At 50.6% G+C, this 23476-nt stretch overlaps 1 protein-coding gene across 1 annotated transcript in view; it reads right to left on the reverse strand.

The window, feature by feature from the left end:
- The window catches only part of LOC140403311 (adhesion G protein-coupled receptor E1-like), a 331002-nt gene that overhangs the window by 141103 nt on the left and 166423 nt on the right, over positions 1–23476 (reverse strand). The window contains exon 8 of the mRNA XM_072491155.1: positions 8362–8508. Coding sequence (XP_072347256.1) covers positions 8362–8508 — 147 coding nt within the window. The remainder of the gene's footprint in view (positions 1–8361; positions 8509–23476) is intronic.

The following is a 23476-nucleotide window of genomic DNA, read 5'->3' on the forward strand; positions in this document are numbered from 1 at the left end:
GGGGGGGGTGGGGAGGGGTTAGGTTAGTGTAGACAAGTAATGGGAGAGGGAGGCCTTTTTGCACTATGTTAATAGTTAATGTACAATGTTTATATTGCTGCTGTTGCAATGCCAAAAAATACCTCAATAAAATGTTTATTAAAAAAAACCACGCTGAATCTCGTTATGAAAGATAACTGCTTCACATTGCAAAAGGACCCAACGGGCAGTATTCTCCGGTCTGCCACCCGCGTGCTTCTCGGCTGCGCGCCATTGGCTGGGTTCAATCATCCTGCCAATTGTCAACAGGATTTCCCATTGTAACCACCCTAAGCCGCCGGGAAACCTGCAAGCGGGAGTGCTGGCAGGAATGGTGAGTCGCAACGGCTGGAGAATTCCGGCCTTTAACTCTCCTCTCCGTTGCTCATTATGTTTGTGCTACCCTCCACAAGTGTTGAATTTTTCTCCAACGCACAATCGACTATGGCCTGAAGTTTGTGTTTCGACGTCCGGCACACGCAAAATGACATTGGGCGTACATCTCAATGCCATTGCACACGCGTGTAATATTGAGGACGGCAGGCACTTACAGGAGTTGCAGCCACACCCACCGACAATTAAAGGCCAATGGAGTCCATTAAAAGGTCTTTTAACACAGGTTTTACTTTGCCCGTGCGATTTAGCGCTCGTCGTACGGGCAAAAAAAGGCAGCCGGGCGTTAACGGTTTGAACAATTTGTCTCCCAAGGGTGGGATAAAAGACCCTCGGAGCAGAAGGACTCCTATTTTATTTGTGATTTTGCTGCTGTCATATTTGAGAGTTTTGTCAGATTTCCTTTTGATTGTGCTTGCTGTCAAAACTGGTTCACTTACAAATCGGTGTCAAAGTTCCAACAAAATAGATCAGTCGGTCCAAACTGTGTGGAACATGGACTTTTACAAAAGATATTGGCCTCCTAAATCCATGGCCATTTGGCACAATGCGACTGTAATTATATGGGGAGGGAGTGAGCATTGTTGATCTGAGGGTAGGAGCTGTATGAACGTCAGGCCCCCTCCCCCCCCCACATGACCCATGCCTTCAGGATGACCCAACATACAAATACTGCAAATTTGTCATTGGAAGTGTCCCGACTGACCCAGCAGTAGATGTAGAATATGACAGGATCTCTGCAGTGTTAAAAAGAGTTTTTAAGAAAGTGTTCCCCTACAAAAGGTGACAACCGCACTTTGTTTGCAGCCCATGGCACCCCCTTCCTCACTTTGCAACCACCCCCCACCCACGGCCATTAACCCCAGCTGTGTCACCTAAGCTGGGCAGTTCAGACCCACTGCAAAAGCAGGTAGACAACATGCACCCGTGCTGGCATGGGTGTCCACCACGTTGGAGCATTCTGCTCTCTGGAGTTCAGTAGGTTATGGGTTCAAGCCCCACTTCGGAGAATTGAGCGTGTAGGCCTCCAGACCCAGCACAGTGCTGAGAGAGTGCTGCACTGTCTGTGGGGCCAGTGCTCAAGCGTGATATGAACCCGAGACCGCATCTACCCTCTCAGATGGATGTAAAAAGTTCAAATTGCCGTCTATGGGAGCCTGCTGTGTGCAAATTGGCTGGCTGCCACATTCTCCACATTATATCAGTTACCATGGGCGAAATTCTCCGTTATCGGCGGAAAGTCCACCGATCGGCGCAAAAAACGGCGCAAATCCGACTTGCGTCACGTCGGAAAAATGGGTCAAAAGTCTCCGGCCTGAAATGGGCTAGCAGCGACGTAACGGGATCCGCGATTGCACACGTGGCTCACGCCGTGCAGCGTCATACGCGCTGCACGGCGTGACGACTAATAAGGCCGCGCTGCTCCCCCCCACCCGACCGGAACACCCGACCGGAACACCCGACTGGATGGCTGGCCGCCGCTCAACCCCGCGGTTCGAGTCACGGGATGTGGAGGCGCTCCTGGACGCGATGGAGCAGAGGAGGGACGCCCTGTATCCCGGGCACGGCCGCAGGGTTGCCCCACGCCACAGCCAGCGCCTGTGGAGGGAAGTGGCAGATGCCGTCACCGCTGCGGCCCTGACACCACGGACAGGCACCCAGTGCCACAAGAAGGTGAACGACCTCGTCAGAGCAGGCAGGGTGAGCCTCCCCATATCCCCCATATCCCCCCTCCCCCATATCCCCCATATCCCCCCTCCCCCATATCCCCCATATCCCCCCTCCCCATATCCCCCCTTCCCCATATCCCCCATATCCCCCCTCCCCCATATCCCCCCTCCCCCATATCCCCCATATCCCCCCTCCCCATATCCCCCTCCCCATATCCCCATATCCCCCCTCCCCCATATCCCCCCTCCCCCACATTCCCTCCTCCCCCATATCCCCCCTCCCCATATCCCCCATATCCCCCCTCCCCCATATCCCCCATATCCCCCCTCCCCCATATCCCCCCCTCCCCCATGTCCCCCATATCCCCCTCCCCCATATCCCCCCTCCCCCATATCCCCCTCCCCCATATCCCCAAGTGAATCCAACCCTAACCTTAACCTCTGCAATGCAAGCGCAACCGATGGCGTGCATTCGTATACCTGCCTAACAGTGTTGCCTTTTACCCCTGCCACCACCCCCCCACCCCCCCCCCACAGGAGAAGCGCGCACACAACAATAGGGAGCATGTGAGGACTGGAGGAGGGCCCGCTGATGAGAGGCCACTGACCGTACACGAAAAAAAGGGCCCTGGAACTGGCTGGCGGACCTGAGGACCGGGAGGTTGCTGATGCAGAGGTCGGGGGCCCATCAGCAAGTGAGCCACCGACAGCCCGTCCCCATATCCCACCTCCCCTATATCCCCCTCCCCCGTATCACCTGATCACTGCCTGATGTCTAACCATGCATGCTTCATTGTGTATCGCAGGACCAAACGTCCAGGCACCCATCCCCGCAGATGCAGACCGCCCGCAGCTTGCCCCTCGGAGGCCACGGGAGAGAGAGAGACCCGGACCCTCCAGCATGCGACGCTCGCAGGATGCCCCTCGGAAGCCACGGGAGACAGAGAGACCCGGACCCTCCAGCATGCGACGCCCGCAGGATGCCCCTCGGAGGCCACGGGAGACAGAGAGACCCGGACCCTCCAGCATGCGACGCCCGCAGGATGCCCCTCGCACACCACGGGAGACGGAGAGACCCGGACCCTCCAGCATGCGACGCCCCCAGGATGCCCCTCGGAGGCCACGGGAGACAGAGAGACCCGTACCCTCCAGCATGCGGCGCCCGCAGGATGCCCCTCGGAGGCCACGGGAGACAGAGAGACCCGGACCCTCCAGCATGCGACGCCCGCAGGATGCCCCTCGCACACCACCGGAGACGGAGAGACCTGGAGCAACAGGGAGACGACACCCCCGTCACGTGCGGGAGCGACCACCCAGCGATGAGGGGGGCAGCCACAGGTCCTCGTCACATCCGAGCCAGGACACCACTACCCAGGACACCACTACCCAGGACACCTCTACCCGGGACAGCACTGCCCAGGACACCCCTACCCGGGACAGCACTACCCAGGAAGACGAAATACCGGACAGTGACACAGAGTGGATGGGTGGAGACGAACCCCCACCCCAAAGTGCCATGGACTCAGAGTGGGACGAAGAGCACGACACAACGCCACTGCTGTCATCAACACCCTCCACCATCGCAGAAACACTCACCTCGGTTGGGCACTTTAGTGATGAGGCGTCTGCTACTCTCACTGGTGCGCACAACAGAGCCGTCCCGGTACAGCAGGTGGAGGTAGGAGCAGCAGAGGGGCCGGGCGGTCGGAGGGCAGCCCAGCCCAAGCGAACATGTGCCGCCCAGATGGATCCCGGGTTCCTGGAGTTACCACACCCACACATAGATCCGATGCAACCACCGACGCGGAGACAAGCGAAGACGGTGACGGCCGGCTTGCGGCGGCTGCAGTCGCAGGTGGAGGAGTCCACCCGCGTCCAGGAGCTGGGAGTGGTGCCGGTCATGCGTGCCACCCAGGCTGACACCGCACGGGTGGCGTCCGCAGTGGAGGCAATGGGTGCGACGGTGTCAGACATGGGGAACGGTTTGCGAGGCCTGGGGCTTTCCGTGCAGGCGGCGTCTGTGGCCCAGGACATGGCTGCCCTCTCACAGGAGGCCATGAGCCAGTGCCAGCGCCAGATGGCAGAGGCGCTCAACGCCATAGCCCAGTCTCTGCAGGCCATGGCCCAGTCTCAGCAGGCCATGGCCCAGTCTTTGCAGGCCATCGCTGAGGGCATCGGCGCCAGTGGCCATGTGCGAGCCGGCGTTGCACTGTCACAGACAGGGTTTGTCAACCCCCTGGGCTCCATGGCTGCAAACCTGCAGACCCCTGTCGATACCAGCATGGGCCTCCAGGACTGGCAGCGCCAGATGTCGGGGGGGCGTCGGATGGCCAGTCCGTCTGCATCCCCCACCCATGTAGAGGCCTGGGGGCCATCGGGCACCCCGAGGGAGGAGGAGGTGCTGTGGTCCGTCCCGGCTCCCCCTGTAGGGGAGGTCCCGGAACACCGCAACACCTCGGACTCCCCCCCTTCCGTCCCAGGTGCATCGGGTGGGCAACGGGCAGGGCAGGCTGGCAGCTCGCCATCCCAGTCGCCCGGGCCGCAGCCTGGCCCATCTAGGCCAGGACGCCCCAGGAAACGGCCGCCAAAGGAATCCAGTGTCAGAGGGCAGGAATCACAGGAGTCCACCTCCAGTTCTGCTGTACCGTCTGGGGAACCACGTAGATGTAGTCAAAGGGCCCGTAAGGCCAAACAATTAGACACTGAGTAAGTTGGCACGGGTGCAGGGCACAGATGAGTTTTAGGGGCTAGGGCACGTGCATGAACTCCTTTGGTTATTAAAGTCAATGTTACACCTACAGAAGCTGCCTTTGTGCTCTGTCCAAAGCGTGCGGGGGTGTCATGTACGTTGAGCGCAAGTGTGTGTGTGAGGGGTGGTGTTACCTCAGCCCCAGGTGAGTCTGACCCGTTCCCCCTGGGCCGCCATCAACATCCCCCCGGGCAGAGGACGGGACCGTGCGCTGCAGTGTCACAGCCGCATGCAGGGATGGTCCGGGTGGATGGTGGTACTGTGGCCATGGGTCAGACATAGTCCAACGATGTGGAGCCAGGAGCTCACCGCAGGGCGGGTTGTCATCATCCTCCATGGCCTGCAATAGACACGCGTCCACCCGCAACTGTGTGAGCCTGGCCCGTTGTGCCGCAGGTGGATCGGCAATGGGGGGGGATGGTGTGCATGCGGGTGGGGTGGGTGGGGTTGGGGAGGGGGTGAGGGTGCTGGGTGGGTGGATGAGTGGGGGGTGTGGGTGGTCGGCTGTTGCCATGGTGTGCGGTCTGTGGCCATACTAACCGATTCCCACGCCCATCTAGTCAGTGAAGCGGGCGGCTATCAGTCTGTCCCGTGCCCGCTGGGCCAGCCGGTAACGGTGGACAGCCACCCGCCTGTGTCTACCCCGTCGACCTGACCATTACCCCCATCCCCCTCATCTGGGGAGGACTGCGCCTCTTCCTGCTGCTCCTCCACTCCGCCCTCCTCTGCCTGCGGCACATCGCCCCTCTGCTGGGCTATGTTGTGCAGGACGCAGCACACCACAGTGATGCGGCCGACCCTATCTGACCGATACTGGAGGGCGCCCCCAGAGAGGTCCAGGCACCTGAAACGCATCTTCAGCACACCAAAGCACCTCTCTATCACTCTCCTTGTCGCTACATGGGCATCATTGTAGCGGTTCTCCGCCTCATTGCGTGGCCTCCGTATAGGCGTCATCAGCCACGATTGCAATGGGTAGCCCCTGTCGCCCAGCAACCTGCCCCTCAGCCGGGGATGGCGTCCCTCGTACCTGTCGGGGATGGATGACCGCGACAACACGTATGAGTTGTGTACACTGCCTGGGTAACGGGCGCAGGCGTGCAGGATCATCATGCGGTGGTCGCAGACCACCTGTATGTTCATCGAATAGGTCCCCTTCCTATTGGTGAACACGGCCCTGTTATCTGCAGGTGGCCGCACGGCGACGTGCATCCCATCAATCGCGCCCTGGAGAACCCGGCCACGGCAGAGAAGCCCACGGCCCGGGCATCTTGGCTGGCCCGGTCCACAGGGAAGCGGATGTAGCGTTGCGCCATGGCATATAGGGCATCTGTCACTACCCGGATGCACCGATGCACCGATGTCTGCGATATGCCGGACAGGTCTCCACTCGGTGCCTGGAATGACCCCGTTGCATAAAAGTTCAGGGCCACCGTAACCTTGACGGACACGGGGAGAGGGTGTCCCCCGCCAGTGCCACGCGGTGACAGGTGTGCCAGCAGGTGGCAGATGTGTGCCACGGTTTCCCGCCTCATCCGGAGTCTCCTCCTGCATTCCCGGTCCGTGAGGTCCTGGTATGACTGCCGGGGCCGGTACACACGGGGCGCCCTCGGGTGCCTCCGTTGCCGTGGGGCCGCGACGTCCTCCTCCCCCTCCTTGTCCTGTCGGGCAGGTGTCCCTCCAGCCTGGGCGGCTGCCGCCTGTCCCTCTGCGGCAGCCTGCGCCGCCTCTCTGGCACGCTCCTCCTCCTGCTCCTCCTCCTCCTCCTCCTCATCCAGGGCAACATAGACATTAGCGGCTGCCGCCACGGCGGCCAACATCGCTGGATGATCAGAAAACATGACGGCCTGGTGGGGGGGGGGGGGGGGGGGGGAGGGGAACGACGACATGTCATCATTGCCCATATCCCCTCCTCCCCCCAGCCAGGTGGCATGGACCGCATGGGTCCAACTGTTGGAGGCTGGCACCTGGCCAGGTGGACCAACTCACTTGCCCTCGCATCCCCCTACCCGGCACGGACCCCAATCTCCTCCCCGGCACGGACCCCAACCTCCTCCCCGGCACGGACCCCCCATCCCCCTCCCCGGCACGGACCCCCCATCCCCCTCCCCGGCACGGACCCCCCATCCCCCTCCCCGGAACGGACCCCCCCAACCTCCTCCCCGACACGGACCCCCCATCCCCCTCCCCGGCACGGACCCCCCTCCCGGCACTCCCCCGGAGCCCAGCCCACTCTAACCACCCCCCCCCCCCCCCCCGCCGCACACACACACACACAACCCGAGACACACCTCTCCTCACACATTCAGACTGCGGCCACGCCATCGCCTGCCCAGAGCCAACCTCCCAGGTCATCACTCACCTCCACGCTGGTTGGCGTGAACCTGGAGCACAGGGTCACGACGATGAAAAGGAGGTTTAATTTACGTCGACGTGAACGGTCATCACGTCGACGGGACTTCGGCCCATCCGGAAGGGAGAATATCGGCAGGCCGAAAATCGGCTGCCTTGCGCAGACCCGTGCCATTCTCCGACGGCAGCGGTGACATTAACGCCCCGCCGACTTTTCTCCCTTCGGAGACTTCGGCAACCGGCGGGGGCGGGATTCACGGCGGCCAACGGCCATTCTCCGACCCTCTGGGGGGTCGGAGAATGACGCCCCATAGTTCAAAAAGCAGTGAGGTGTCCTGTGATACCCTGAAGTTATGAAAGCTGCTGGAGAAAAGCTTGTTCATTACTTTTTCCTACTTTACTGTTGTAAGTAGATGAAGGAAACCTCCCATCCCCGAAACGCTTTACCCCCTCCCCCCACACACAGCCTCAATGCTGCCACAAAGTTTAGTTGAATAAGTGGCAGATGCTGGACCAAACGTGTAGATTTTCAAAGCATATTTCTCAGTGAAGATATACAAATGTACTTGAGTCTGTGAAAGTTTTAGACAAGATCAGTTAATTTCCGAAAAGCCAGAGTATTACCACCACAACTTAACCCCATGTTGTAAGCCTCGTCTGTTTTTCCACTGGAGGTTAAGTGAAGTTACCAAAGTCCATTAGACCCATTGTCTGACCCGTTCCCGCCCCCGCCCACAATGGCAGGCCAACCAAAAGATGTGTTTCATGTTGGTCGGACCTTAGTTGGTCACCCAGAGTGAAATGGCGTTGAGAGTCGGTCTTGTACGGGAGAGGGTTCTATATCCCTGTGCACACGCCAAGTGTGAAATTCAGGCCTACGCTGTTCTGGCACAGACAGCTAATATACAGAAAGGGGAATCTCATAAATGATAATCTGATACAAGGTGAACAATGTTGGGAAGTTCAGTTCAGAACAAAGAATGAACAACCACAGCACGATTGCTCTGGGATTCATCACAGTGTGAAGGTCAAGTCTTCTCTCCACAAATGTTACCAGACCTGCTGAGCTCTGCCAGCATTTTCTGTTTTTATTCCTTGCAAAGAAAAGATTTATCAGCATCGAAAGTGAAAAACAAATAAAAGTTTTAGATGTTTCCACTCCAGCAGAATAGTCTTTACCTCGGCATCGGGTCTTTGTTTTATCGGTAAAGGTACGTTCCCCGGTGGTTGACACAAATCCATCATCGCAGGTGCATTCAAAACCTCCAAACATGTTGGTGCATGTTGCATTCAAACCACATGGGTTTGTCTCACACTCGTTGATATCTGGAACAAAAATCAATTTATTAATCCGAGACACGAATATTGCTGAAAGGAGGCATGCTGCCAAAGCTTATCATCTTGCACTCATCAGGACTAACCCAACGGTGCCAAATTTCAAATGATCACAACAATTTATACGGCAGAGGAACAGAAATGCTGATTGGTTGGCAAGTTGAATTTGATTGGCCGAGGCATTGTCATGGACAAGACGAAGGGGAACTGCAGACTCCCCAAGCTTCTGAGGTCATTCTGAGAACTCTGAATCCTGTGATGCACTGCTCTTGCTTCTGCCTAAAGAGAGATTCCGGTGACATTTACCTCTCTGCGTCAGAGCTTAATTTTTGGAGATGTCAAAGTCAGAATGTTAAACCCCATTCCGAACCATAAAGAGCAGGTATTTTGCTGAGAAGAGATACAGATATATTCCTTTTTTTAATGTTCATTCATGTCATATGGGCATCGCTGACAAGGCCCAAACTTATTATCCATCTCTAATTGCCTTTGAGAAGGTGGTGGTGAGCCGCCTTCTTGAACCGCTGCAGTCCACAGGGTGTAGGTACACCCACAGTGCTGTTAGTGAGGAAGATCCAGGATTTTGACTCAGCCACAGTGAAGAAACAGCATTCCATGTCAGGAGCCTTTGTGAGTCTCTGCAGTCAGCTTGTAGAGGGTGCACATGGTTGTCACCCTGCATCGGTGGTGGAGGAAGTGAATGTTTGTGGGTGGGGTGCCAATCAAGCAGGCTGCATTGTTCTAGATGATGCCAAGCCACTTGTGTTTTGTTGGAGCTGCGCTCATCCAGGGAAGTGGGCAGTATTCCATAACATTCCTGACCTGTTCAGCTCTTTTGTTCCTGATTGAACCAAGGCTGTAATGAAATCAGCAGCTGAGAGACCCTGACAGGACCCAAACTGAGCATTAGTCAGCAGGCTATTGGTAAGCAAGTGTACTTGATGGCACAGTTGATGACCTCTTCCATCATCACTTTATTGATGATCGATTGGCTGCGTTGATTGATGTGATTGGCTGGGTTGGACCTCTCGGTTGGCCAGGGGCGCCGCAATATCTGGAACACAAGTCTTCATTAATATTACGTCAATATTGTCAGGGCCCATAGCCTTTGCAGTATGCAGTGCCTTCAGCTGTTTCTTGATATCAGGTGGGGTGAATCAATTGGCTGAAGACCGACATATATGATGCTGGGGACTTCCGGAAGGGCTGGAGATAGATCTCCACTTGGCATTTTTGGCTGAAGTGTGGGCTCCTCCATCATTGAGGATGAGAATGTTTATGGAGCCTCCACGTCCAGTGAGTCATTTAATTGTCCACCACCATTCATAACTGGATATGACAGGACTGCAGAGCTGAGATCTGCTCCATTGGTTGTGGGATCGCTTATCCCTGTCTATCTCATGCTGTTCCTGTTGTTTGACATGCAATTAGTCTTGTGCTGTAGCTTCACCAGGTTGTCACATCATTTTTAGGTCTGCCTGTTGCTGCTCCTGACATGCCCTCCTGCACCCTGCATTGAAGCAATGTTGAGCCACTCACTTTGTGGTACTGGTCGATTGGGGGATATGTTGGGCCATGAATTTACTGTTCGGAACAAGATATAGATTTAAATTTAAGTTACTTTTTGAAAGATTTTGTGTGGTGAATCCTGGATTTGGTTTCATTCTTGCGGTTCTGTGAAATGAAGCCAAGAAGTCTAAGCCCTGTTTGTACACATGCATTTTAAAAAATATATGTTTTTCTTAAAGTTTTTTGATTTTAACAAATAACACAATGATTCCTCGAGATTCGCACAGCACAGTATGAATGCCTCAACAAACAAAATACACAAAACAACACGAAACAACACAATTGGTTCAGCTTAATTACTAAACCTGGTGCTTCCACATGTATCAATGGATACACTCGAGAATGGATTATAGGAGGATAAGTAAGATGGCGCACACCTTCCCACGTAGTGAGTGCATACATGGCCCACGAGATTCTAGGATACGATCTTTGTGCCATATTCTCGCGAGCACCAGAACACATTTCCCCCAGCTCCAGTCAGACCAGAGGCACCAATAACACATTATGATGCTGCCAGACCAGCTGAGATTATCCTGTATTTCCTGTGTTTGTGACACATTCTGATGCCCCTTTCTCGGATAAAAGACCTCGGATAAAGTACCTTTGCAGGAACCAGTCGATTCTTTAACCCCAAGATAATAAAGACAAAAAAACACATAAACCATTTGCGAAGTCACTGAGAGGATATTTTACATATAACCACCAGACGTAACATAACCCAAACATCCGCCCAGTGCAGGGTGATCATCATTCCGCACATTTATGCAGAGAAGAGAAGCAAATATTCACAAAGTTACTACGGATAGTAATTATTGTGGTCAACGTCTCCCAACACACTAACACTGACAGAATAAAGAAATACTACCGAGGGCAGAGGCTTCAAAAAGGAGGGCAATCCAGAAATCACTGTATAAGACCACTTGGGAGGAGGCCGGTTCTATCCCCCACCCAGCCTCCCCTCAATCTGAAGGAGGACTCCCAACAATGCCGATCCATAGCATTCAGACTCTCACTCAGACCCTGCAGCTCACAGGCTACTACCTCCCCAGTAGAATCCTATCTTGAGAGGAAGGGCAGACCAGGTGTTGAAGTTATTGCAAGACATACACGGGAGTACTCTTTGTTTAATCTTTATTGACTTGTGCACAAGGAGAGCAACATCATTGGGGCTCACTGCATTGCTCTGACTAAGTCCAGCGAAGCAGAAACATTTATAGCTTAATTCATCAATAGAATTACAGTTGCAGTCTAATCCTTCATTTGCATGTCACACATCAATATTATCACAGTAAAACCTTCATTTTTGGCCAATGAAAGGACAGTAATTCTTGCCAATAGAAGACAGGGCAAACTGACCAATAGAAGACCAAGGTCTTTCAATCTTTCTTTTGTGTAATCATCTCCCCTTTGCCCTTGGAGGTTACGGTAGTTTACAGAAAAGCGCAATCCTGAAAAGGCTACCTCCATCGTCCTGTCTCCACAGACTTATGTCATTCACTCAGGAACATGATATTATAGATTCCACACTAACTCATGCCCTTCGCCAAGGAACAGGATATTATGGATTCCACACAGGCGCCCCCAAAACAGGACAACACGGGGAAGGGAAACTCACTCTACCACCCAGCCCACCCTCTGCCCAACCCAGGTAAACACAGAGACTCCTGACCTAACTTACCTGATCAAGTGACTACTGCCACCAGTCAAGCGGCCAAGAGGATATAGAAGGAGACAAGTCAAACAAGGATTAACTGACCCAACTAGGCGCGCGCCACCATACATTTTCCCCAACTCCAACAACTCCAGAGACCACAAAGAAGGATCACAAGGAACCCAATCTTCTCTAGGATACATTATCTGTCCATCCAGGGAGCTTGGAAAGGCCAAAGACATGACAGGATTATCGAGTGTTAAGTAATGGGTTAAGACACATTCCAATTAGTTGTCTCATTTATGTTAAGCATCCAAATATTGACACTGATATGTAAACGGGCTTCAGGTGTCCCTTGTGTCAGGTGATGTGATGTTAGAGTTTTGTGCAAAGTCTGTTGAAGGAAATTAAAGGTGGTTTGTGGAAAAGCAGCAGAACCGTTGACTCTTTATACAACAGCAGCTAAACGTCTAACATTGAGCAGCATTCAGATCCCTCCAGAGTTTCATCAAGTGCCTGCTCCACCACCACACCGCCCCAAGCCCAGACAGCAAGAAACCCAGGCTCCGGTGGGAGGCGGCGACCCGACATGTCGAACCGCTTCCAACGCCTCTCAACGAGCATTGTGGGCAAGACAGCGTAAGACCAGTGGTCGGGTCTCCAACTTGACGATGGGATACAACTTTCAAATGTGGCCATGAAGACTGGGTACGCAAACTCTCCCTGTCCAGTCCCATCTCCCTGGATCGACCCGGATAATTGACATTCCATACAACAGGATTTCCAAGGACTGAAGGCGAGGCCTCAACAAAGAGACTGCCCTATTGAGCAATTCTCTCAAGGACATTTCATAATTCATCAAAGTGAGCACTAACAACCTGGGGCAAGGAACCAACACCATTGTCCACAAAATTATTCACACTGACGGTCATCATCTCGATGCTGACAGCATCGCTGAAGCATCGGCCCAATCACCAACAAAACCGCCACGGAAACCTGGGCCAAACCTCGGCCACCTCCAACTGCCTCAATCAAACAAGGATTTTGAGATTTAACTCGGCTCATCACAAAATCTAGCCAGGATCTTACAGGAACACGGCACAGGACATATACACCAGAGAGAAATAATTATGGGATGTGCATCAGCATTAAAAAAAAAAGGTGTAAAACGAGTAGCGCCAGAGCTCGTGAAAATGCAGCTGCTCCAAGCTCACACCGTGACCCCCTGACGAATGCATTTTCAATGAGATTTTACGAATTGAAGATTTGTGTTTCCAAGTAGTACAGGGAGGTTAAACAAAACACAATGTAGGGAAAACAAATTGTGCCATTGCTTAGCTATAGGGAGTCAAAGAGGGACTGACAGATATACGAGGTGACCCAGAAGGAATACACCAGTCCACAGAAAGTGCCAGAGCGGGTAGGATGTGAAAGGAACAGAGAGCAAGTCCAAGAAGAACGTCCCAAAATTATGGAATGGACAAGGAAGGCCCGAGGATGGCAGATACGTCAAGGAACAAGGTGAGAGTTTGAATACAGGTCCTGTCCAGTGAAGTTAAAGAAGGGGGCAGAGAAGAAGGCTCCAAATTAATGAGCGAAAGCTGCAGGAAGCAGACTGAAGGTAAAAGCCAGAAGATCTGAGAAGACAACAAAATGCTGGTGACACCTTACTGTGCACTTCTGAGGTAGTGATTGTTTCCTTGGCACAACTGAGTATTTGAGAACGTGCACGGAAGGCGAAGTCTAAATATACGGGGCAATCCATGGAAGTGGAGCATCGGAAGGAGCGATAGGGGGCTGGATTCTCTGCTGTCGCGACTCTCCATTGCGCCGGGAGCCTGGGGATTTCCCGACGGCGTGGGGCACAATGGGAAAACCCCATTGGCCGGCTGGTGAGACGGAGAATCCCAGGGGTGCGCCGCACCAGATAGAGAATCCCTTGCAGGAACTCTGGAGGTGGATTCATGTGGAAGACGTCCGAAAGAAACAGTCATTTGGGAGAAGATTCCAAGGCGATTTTTCTGAGAGTAGAGATTGAAAATCCTGATGTGAAAGAAATTTCTGTGAGACTAGTTGGCTCCCAGTGAGATGAGCACTTGAGGAGAGTCGGTGAGGGGCCCTAAGAGTCTGCACTGGGAGGATTCCATCACTTAGGTTTAGAGTGTGATGTGTCCGACCACAGATCACATATTGGTTTATACGGACTGCGTGCTTGCTGAGAACATTAGAGTATAAGTTAGATTTTGTACTTGTGTTATTCTTTGAATATATGGATTTGTATGTATATCTGTAAAGGTATAGTTGGGTGTGTGTGTGACAGTTCAACTTTTCTTGTTCAATAAATGTCTCACCAGCAGGCTCCTGTGACTCTGTTCAGTTGCCACCCTCCATGTTTCTAAATGTAAAATAAAAGTTAGGACCTGTCAAGTTAGTTTCCACTCTGGGACTTGACTTGACCAATAGTAATACCTGCTGGGATTGTAACAGTTTGTCATGTGAGAGTACCTTTAAGAAATAGGTGTTTATCAAATATCTGTATTGAGTGTACCTTTAAGAAATGGGTGTTTGTCAAATAGATGCAGTGATGCCAGAGTGTGGGTGGAACTGGGCTGTCTGTATTTTTTACTTTCGCTTTGGACTGTCAGCTACTGGGTGTGTTTGGTTTTGGTTTGCAGATTGGGAGCTGCATCCAGAGAAATGAGGTGTAATTCTGGTCTCTCTCTGTATGAAAGGAATGTCTTCAACTCACTTGCTAATTTAAAAGTGATAACTGCTCTCAGTAGAGAATTTAAACCTGATGTCTGTGTTGAAGAGGGTATTTGTCTTATGGATGTTGCAAGGAAAGATTAAGGGTTACTTATGGAGTACTGTATTCTTTGGGGGGAGTATTTGAGTTGATAGTTGCTAAGATGTTTACTGTGTGTTTAAAAATGTTAACTAGATTCATAGAATAAACATTGTTTTTGTTTAAACATACTTTAGATCTCTGTTGCATCACACCTGTAAAGTGGGCCCTTGTGCTCCCCATATCAAAATCTATTTAAAGTTATGGGTCAGGTGAACTCCCCGATACACTTTGGGGTTCTCTAAACCCTGGCCCGTAATACTTTGAAGATTGCTGTTCGCTGCTGCTGATAGCCTGTGGCACCTCATAGATTCCCAGTCTTGAGATGCTAGACCTGATCAAAATCTGTCCCATTTAGCACAGTGGGAGCACCACACAACATGATGGAGGGTATCCTCAATATGAAGATGAAACTTCATCTCTTCAAGAAATGTGTGTTGGTCACTCCGACCGATGCCGTCATGGACAGACGCATCTGTGGCAGATATTTGTTGAGGATGAGATCAAGTATGTTTTTCCCTCTTGTTGGTCCCCTCACCACCTGCCTCAGACTCAGTTTATATCCTTTACCAGCCAGCCAGCCAGTTCGGTCAGTACTGTTGCTACTGAGCCACTCGTGGTGATGGACATTGAAGTCCCGCACCCAGAGTACATTCTTTCCCCTTGCCACCCTCAGTGCTTCCCCCAAGCTGCATTCAACATTGAGGAGTACCGAAAAATCAGATGGTGGTGGGGGTGTGGGGTATGGGGGTGAGGTGATGGTACGCAGTACATTGTAAACATCAAGCGGTTTCCTTGCTCATGTCCGGCCTGATACCAGCAAAATTCATGGGGCCCAGAGTCAATGTTGAGGAGTGTAACTTGCACTGTCACCAACTCTGCTGGGTCTGGACTGTGGGTGGGACAAGACATACCATGGATGGTCATGTTGGTGTCTTCGTATGATTTCTTGTCCTGTGGAAAATTATGTCAGGCTGTTGCTTTGGTGAGCGGGCGGGTAAGTGGAGCTGAGTCCACAAAAAGATCAGCCATGATCTTATTGAATGACGGAGCAGGCTCGAGAGGCCAGATGGCCTACTCCTGCTCCTAGTTCCTATGTTCTTATGTTCTTTGCTGGTCTCTGAAACAGCACAAGCCCCCAGATGTTAGTCTGGAGGAATTTGCATGGTGGACAGGGCTGAGTTTGGCATTGTCCTTTCTGGCACCTAGTTCCATGCTGGGTGGTTTATCCTGTTTCATTCTGTATCCAATTTTCTGTAGCCTGTTTGATACACCTGGTTTCAGAAGGCATTTAAGAGGTTGGCAGGCGCTTACAGGAGTTGCAGCCATGCCCACTGACAATTAACGGCCAACGGAGTTCATTAAAAAGCTTTTAACACAGGTTTTACTGCGCACGTACAATTTTGCGCTCGTCGCACGGGCAAAAGAAGGATGGGATAAAAGGCCCTTGGAGCAGAATGACTTCTATTTTATTAGTGATTTTGCTGCTGTCACATTTGAGAGATTCTCAGATTTCCTTTTGATTGTGCTTGCTGTCAAAACTGATTCCCCAACAAATATGTGACAAAGTTCCAACAAAATTGATCAGTCTGTACAAACAGTGTGGAACATGGACTTTTGCAGATCTGAGAGGACATTTCACACATAACCACTGTGGTGATATGCATCACTGTAAATACACAAGGGGTTAATGTAAATACATGTAGCCTAGATAGACACTAGAGGGAGCACCAGAGACATGACACACAGACATTCGACCAATAGGTCAGTAAGATAGGACACGACCAATGGGCAGTCACGATACACACAGAGGTGGCACTATCACAGGGGGGCATTACACCAACCAAAATAAAAGGACACAGCACACATGATCTTCCTCTTTCCAGCGGAGACACTCAGTGAGTACAGACACAGGGTTGATTGAACATCACACCCACCACGTGGATTGTAGCAGACTGGTTCGTCAGTCTGAGTAGCTATAGCGGGATTAACAGTAACGTCGAATCCAAGTGGGAGAATCGGTAACAGTAATAAACGTGTTAAAGCTATCTCCACGTCGGATCCTTCCTTTGTCAGAGTGCACATCAAGGAAGCAGCTTATGCTACGTCAAGAGCATAACTAAACAACCACCAGATGTAACATATCCCCAAACTCTCGCCCAGTACAGGGTGATCATCATTCTTCGCATTTATGCAGAGAAGACAAGCAAATATTCACACAGTTACTACGGATAGTAATCATTGTGGTCATCGTCTCCCAACACACTAACACTGACAGAATAAAGAAATACTATCGAGAGCAGAGGCTTCAAAAATGAGGGCAATCTGGAAATCACTGTATAAGACCACATGGAGGAGGCCGGTTCTATCCCCCACCCAGCCTCCCCTCAATCTGAAGGAGGACTCCCAACAATGCCGATCCATAGCATTCAGACTCTCACTCAGACCCTGCAGCTCACAGGCTACTACCTCCCAGTGGAATACCGGGCTTGATTCCCCCATGCCGCGCCATATGGGAGAATCGCCGTTCGCGCCATTTTTTCCCGCGGCACCAGTCTGACGCCGGCAGGCGATTCTCCGAGGAGCGGAGGATCGGCGCCATTCAAGATGGTTTCATATTTCACCTTTTCACCATCCTTTAAGAAATGCACACAGTAAATGTACTTTATCGTTTCAAAAGGCAACACACGCAAACAGGTACAATAATATAGTCTATTTTTGTTCTCCTTCCTCCAACTGAAATCCTTCTCAATTAACAGTCTCTTTGAAGAAGAAGGTCTCTGCACGATCCATCCATTGCTCTACGCCTCAGCATTTCTCTTTAAAGTTAGATACTTTAGTTCAATCTGATCATAGAGTCCCCTGCAATTCTCCCAACACAGGAGCATTGGTTATCACAGCATTCAGGCAGTCAAATGCCTGTCGAAAGTCCACTGTCCATTGAAATTTTTGACGTGTCTTCAGCAAATCCATCAGTGGAGCAATCATGCTACAAAACGTTTGCACAAATGTTCGATCAAATCCACTCATGCCAAGAAATCGCATTATTTCCCTTTGTCTCGAAGGTATTGAAAACTCCTCAAGGAAAATGATTTGGGCTTTTCCAAATTCACTTTTGGCTAGGTTTATCACCAAACCCGCCTCCTGAAGTCGATCGAATAACTCCATCAGATGTTTTAAATGTTCTGTCCACGTCTGGCTGAAAATTACCAGATCGTGGATGTATACCGCACAATTGGGTAATCCTGAAACAACATTGTTAGGCAATCGTTGAAATGTGGCTGGTGCGTTTTTCATGCCAAATGGCATAACTTTGAATTGGTATATACCATCTGGAGTCACAAAAGCTGAAATCTCCGCCCTTTCGGATAAAGCATATTCACATGACACACTCGGTGATTCTTCCTTCTATCTGGTGTTTTTACCACATAATCCACCTCGCTTAATTTCCTTTCAATCTGATAAGGTCCACAAAACCTAGCTTTTAAAGGTTCACCTACCACTGGTAACAATACCAAAACTTTATCTCCACTGGCAAACTACGAACTTTGGATTTCTTGTCCGCTACCCGCTCCATTACATTTTGTGCAACTTTCAAATATTGCCTAGCCAATTCGCTGGCTCTATTTAATTGTTCCCTAAAATTTGACACATTATCCAATAATATAATTTCCGATTTCTCACTCACCAATTTTTTCTCAATTTAAGTGGTCCTCTTACCTCATGACCAAACATTAGTTCAAAAGGATTAAATTTGGTTGACTCATTAGGAGCATCCCGAATTGCAAACAGTACGAATGGAATTCCTTTATCCCAATCCTCTGGATAATCTTGGTAATAAGCCCTCAACATTGTCTTTAATGTCTGATGCCACCTTTCTAACGTTCCCTGTGATTTGATTTAAATTGTTTTATTCCTAAACTATCCATTACTTCTTTGAATAACCTTGAGGTAAAATTTGATCCTTGATCCGATATTATTTCTGTGGGTAGTCCATCTCTAGTAAAGAATTTAAGTAACTCCTCCACAATCTTTTTAGCTGTAATATTACATACTGGAATGGCCTCTGGAAACTTAGTAGACACATCCATTATAGTCAAAAGATATTGATTCCCACTTTTTCATTTCATTTGTTTTCGGAAGCGGTCCTACGCAGTCAATTAGGACCCTTGTAAAAGGTTCCTCAAATGCTGGAATGGGTATTAAGGGCGCTGGTTTTATCACTGCTTGAGGTTTCCCTATCACTTGACATGTGTGACATGATTGACAAAATTTAATTACATCTTTATGTAGTCCAGGCCAATGAAAATGTTTCTGGATTTTAGCTTGCGTTTTCCTTATTCCAAAATGACCTCCCACTGCTACCTCATGTGCAACTCGCAACACCTCGTTTCTATACCCTACCGGCAATACTATTTTGATGAACATCTGCCCACTTTTCTTTTTCCCTTTCTTCTCTATCTCTTTCTTTTTGATGTGCTAGGGCTATTCTTTCTTTGTTTATTTCTTCTTTCTCCTTTTCTTTTTCTCTCATTTCATATCCAAGCTGCTTTAAGTCTTTTTCATGTTCAAGTTGCTTAATCTTCAATTGGATCTTTGCCATTTCTAATGAGTCAGACTGTATCTCAGGCAACTTTAAATGCTTAGCCACTGCCATAATTACCTCATCTTTTCGCATTTTGTCAGGTATTGTTAACTGCAATGTTTTTGCCAAATCTAACAATCTACTTTTAGTCTCTGTCCGTAAGGTACTGCGTGTGACCGTCTCCACCCCAAAACACTTCTGAGCCTCTGAAAGAGCCATTGTCCACAACACACACCCTACTTAAACTTAAATACCACACCTGAAAAGCAACCGCAATATACTCACCCCCTCACTGTCTTTAAGTTCACTAAGCAAATCCAATAGATAGACTTTCATCCCGGATGAGCCCCCAATTGTTATGGGCCAGGATTTAGAGAATCCCAAAGTGTATCATGGAGTTCACCTGACCCACAACTTTTAATAGATTGTGGTATGGGGAGCACACGGCTCACTCTACAGGTATGGTATAGCAGAAAATGGACCAGTAGTTTTTAAAACAAAACAATGTTTATTCTATGAACTCAAGTTAACCTTGTTAAAACAAACAGTGTATATCTTAGCAACCAGTAAATCAAATACACCCCCCAAAGAATACAACAGTAAGTAACCTGTATGCTGTCCTTTTACACCCAAAAGACTCAACAAACCTTCAAACAGGAGCACATTAGGTTTACATTTAATACTGAGACCTTTTTACAATTCTGAGTTCGCCAAATGATCCATAGATAGTCTTTGGATGGCAGAGATCATAGCAGATGCAGCTCACTGAAAAACACAGACACACCCAAGCGCTTTCTTAAATGGAAACTAAAAAGCAAAAGTGGAGCTCAGCTCCACCCACACTCTGACATCACTCCAGTAACATGAGCAGCTCCATTTCTTAAAGGTACATTTCTTAAACACTCATTTCTTAAAGGGTACTCTCACAAACACCTTCACAAAAAAGTCGGATCTTCCCCTATCACCTTTGGGAGGCACTCCTCCAACCTACCCGCCAATACGTTCGCCAATACCTTTGCATCCACATTCAAAAGTGATATGGGCCTATACGACCCACATTCTGTTGGATCCTTATCCTTCTTGAGCAACAGGGAGATCAATGCCTGCTGCAAAGTCTGAGGCAACACCTCGTCCCCTATTGTCTCCTCAAACATCCCTGCCATCAGCGGTGCCAACTTAACTTTAAATTTCTTGTAGTACTCCACCGGAAACCCATCTGGCATTGCTACCTTCCCCGATTGCATCCTCCCAATCTCATCTTTTATCTCCTGCTCCACTATCGTCCCCTCCAATATAGCCCTGTCCTCCTGCCCCAACCTCGGGTATTCCAAACCATCCAGGAATTCCTGCATGTCCCGATCCTCGCTCGGTGGCTTCGACCTACAAACCTCTCGTAGAACTTAAACAACCGCCTACAAAACCTCCCCTGTACAATTAAACCCCACGTACTCCTCAATTACTTTCCCAACCTTATCACAGAACTCTCGGTCTCCCAATGGCCCCACGTCTAATCTCCACCCTGGCCTCTGCACTGATCCCATCTCCAACACCATGTACACCCAATGTGGCTCATGATCCAATATCGCAATTGACGGATATTCTGACCACTTGACGCCAGCCAACAGCGCAGACAAAAAAGTCAATCTGCGAATAGACCTTATGGACCGCAGAGATAAAAGAATACTCCTGGTCACCTGGGTACAGAAATCTCCAAGGGTCCACCCCTCTCATTTCCATCATTAGTCCAGCCAATGCCCCCCCCCCCCCTCCCCCCCCCCCGCTGCCGACAGGACAAGCAAGTGCGGCCGTGACCTGTCCAATCTTGGCTCCTGCACCAAGTTCCAGTTTCCACCCTCTATTAATTTGTGTGAGTCTAGGTTGGGGATGGCCCCACACACTTTCTTTACAAACCTTACATCATCCCAGTTGGGACCATACACACTTACCAGCGTCACCAGCCTCCCCTCCAATGTCCCTGTCACTACCATATACCTACCTCCCTGGTCCGCAACCACTTTCTTTATCTGGAACCGTACACATTTGCTTACCAGGACCATTACCCCTCCAACCCTGCCGTCAAATCGCGAGTGAAACACATGGCTAACCCAGCCCTTCCTGAGCTGCATCTGGTCCTTCACCCTATAATGAGTCTCCTGCAGCATCGCCACAATGGCCTTCAAACTTTTCAGATGCGCCAGCACCCTTGACTGGGCCTCTCAGTCCCCTCACGTTCCAAGTAACTATCCTAACTGGGGGCCTCTCACCCACCCACCCTTCCTATCCACCATAATCATGACTCAGGGCCCTGCCTGACTCGCCCCTATCCATTATTAACATTGAATCCCTTCCCAGAATCCCCCCTGCACTTCCTCTCGAAAAACCCTCACCCAGTATCAGTCCCCCCCCCCCCCCCCCCCCCCCGACTTTTCACACCTCTTAGGCCCATCAAAACCTGCTCACCAGGCTCCAATATCTGCAGCCCCTCCCCCCACTACACCTCCGTTCACTAGCCGACTTAAGTTAGCTAGTGCGGGGGCCCCCACCAAAGTCTTTCCCTCTCCTCCCACCCAGTCCCAGGAAAACAATCAAACCCAAACATCTCAACAAAATAAAACCGACACAACAAAGAATAATAATCAAAAAAACAAAAATCCCTTAACCTCTGTAACAGCGTGAAGTAAAAAATAACAGTCTTGGTCATAACTAAATTTGTACACTCTCCCAACTCTCCTTCCACGGTCCTTAACCCATCTTCAGTTCCATTCTTCATTTCTGTCCCAGGCCTTCTGCCTTCATGAACGCCTCCGCCGCCTCCACAATCTCGAAGTAGAAATCTCTGGCGTTTTAGGTCACCCTCAGCATCGCTGTTGTACAATGCCGTCTTCACTCGGCCGAAAGCAGCTCGCCTCTTTTCCAGCTCCACCGTCAGGTCCTGGTAAATACGGACACCAGCACCAGCCCACTGCACATGCACCTCCCGTTTCTGCTTTGCCCAGTTACAAACCTTCTTCTTCATGCGGTAGCTGTGGAATCAGGTGATCACTGCCCTTGGCGGCTCATTTTACTTTGGCTTCGGCCTCAGCGACCGATGGGCTTGGTCCAGTTCATACCGAGGGGGCTCCTCTCCCTCCCCAATCAGTTCCGCCAACATCCTGGCAAAGTATTCCGTCGGCCTCGAGCCCTCCACCCCCTCGGGCAGGCCCACAATCCTCAACCTTTGCCACCACGAGTGGTTCTCCAAGTCCTCCAGCTTTGCTCGAAACCCCTTATTGGTCTTGACCATCTTCCGCAGCTCATCCCCCATCGAGGCAATTGCCTTCTCCACCGATGCCTTCAAAGCCACCGCCATCTCCTTCCTCAACATCTCCATATGCTTCGCAAACTGCTTCTCCAAATCCAAGGACATCACCTCAGTCATCTTCTGTGCCGTAAGCAGTGCGGCCCCGCCCAGGCAGCCCATCCTCCGCCATCTTGTCTCGGATCATGATGTCTCAGATCGTGTTTTCGGGATCCTTAAGGGGGAGGGGGAGCAGCCCCAACTCGTGGTCCACATAGGTACCAATGACATAGGTAGGAAAAGGGATAGGGATGTAAGGCAGGAATTCAGGGAGCTAGGGTGGAAACTTAGATCTAGGACAAACAGAGTTATTATCTTTGGGGTTGTTACCCATGCCACGTGCTAGCGAGATGAGGAATAGGGAGAGAGAGGAGTTGAACATGTGGCTACAGGGATGGTGCAGGAGGGAGGGTTTCAGCTTTCTGGATAATTGGGGCTCATTCTGGGGTCAGTGGGACCTCTACAAACGGGATGGTCTACACCTGGACCAGAGGGGTACCAATATCCTCGGGGGGAAATTTGCGAATGCTCTTCTGGAGAGTTTACACTAGTTCAGCAGGGGCTTGGGAACCTGAATTGTAGCTCCAGTATACAGGAGGTTGAGAGTAGTGAGGTCATGAGTAAGGTTTCAAAGTTGCAGGAGTGTACCGGCAGGCAGGAAGGTGGTTTAAAGTGTGCCTTCTTCAATGCCAGGAGCATCCGGAATAAGGTAGGTGAACTTGCGGCATGGGTTGGTACATGTGACTTCGATGTTGTGGCCATTTCAGAGACATGGATAGAGCAGAGACAGGAATGGTTGTTGCAGGTGCCGGGGTTTAGATATTTCAGTCAGCTCAGGGAAGGTGGTAAAATAGGGGGAGGGGCGGCATTGTTAGTCAATGACAGTATTACGGTGGCAGAAAGGATGTTTGATGAGGACTCGTCGACTGAGGTAGTAAGGACTGAGGTTAGAAACAGGAAAGGAGAGGTCAC

Source organism: Scyliorhinus torazame, chromosome 27 (genome assembly GCF_047496885.1).
Source record: "Scyliorhinus torazame isolate Kashiwa2021f chromosome 27, sScyTor2.1, whole genome shotgun sequence".
Classification (NCBI taxonomy): Eukaryota; Metazoa; Chordata; class Chondrichthyes; order Carcharhiniformes; family Scyliorhinidae; genus Scyliorhinus; species Scyliorhinus torazame.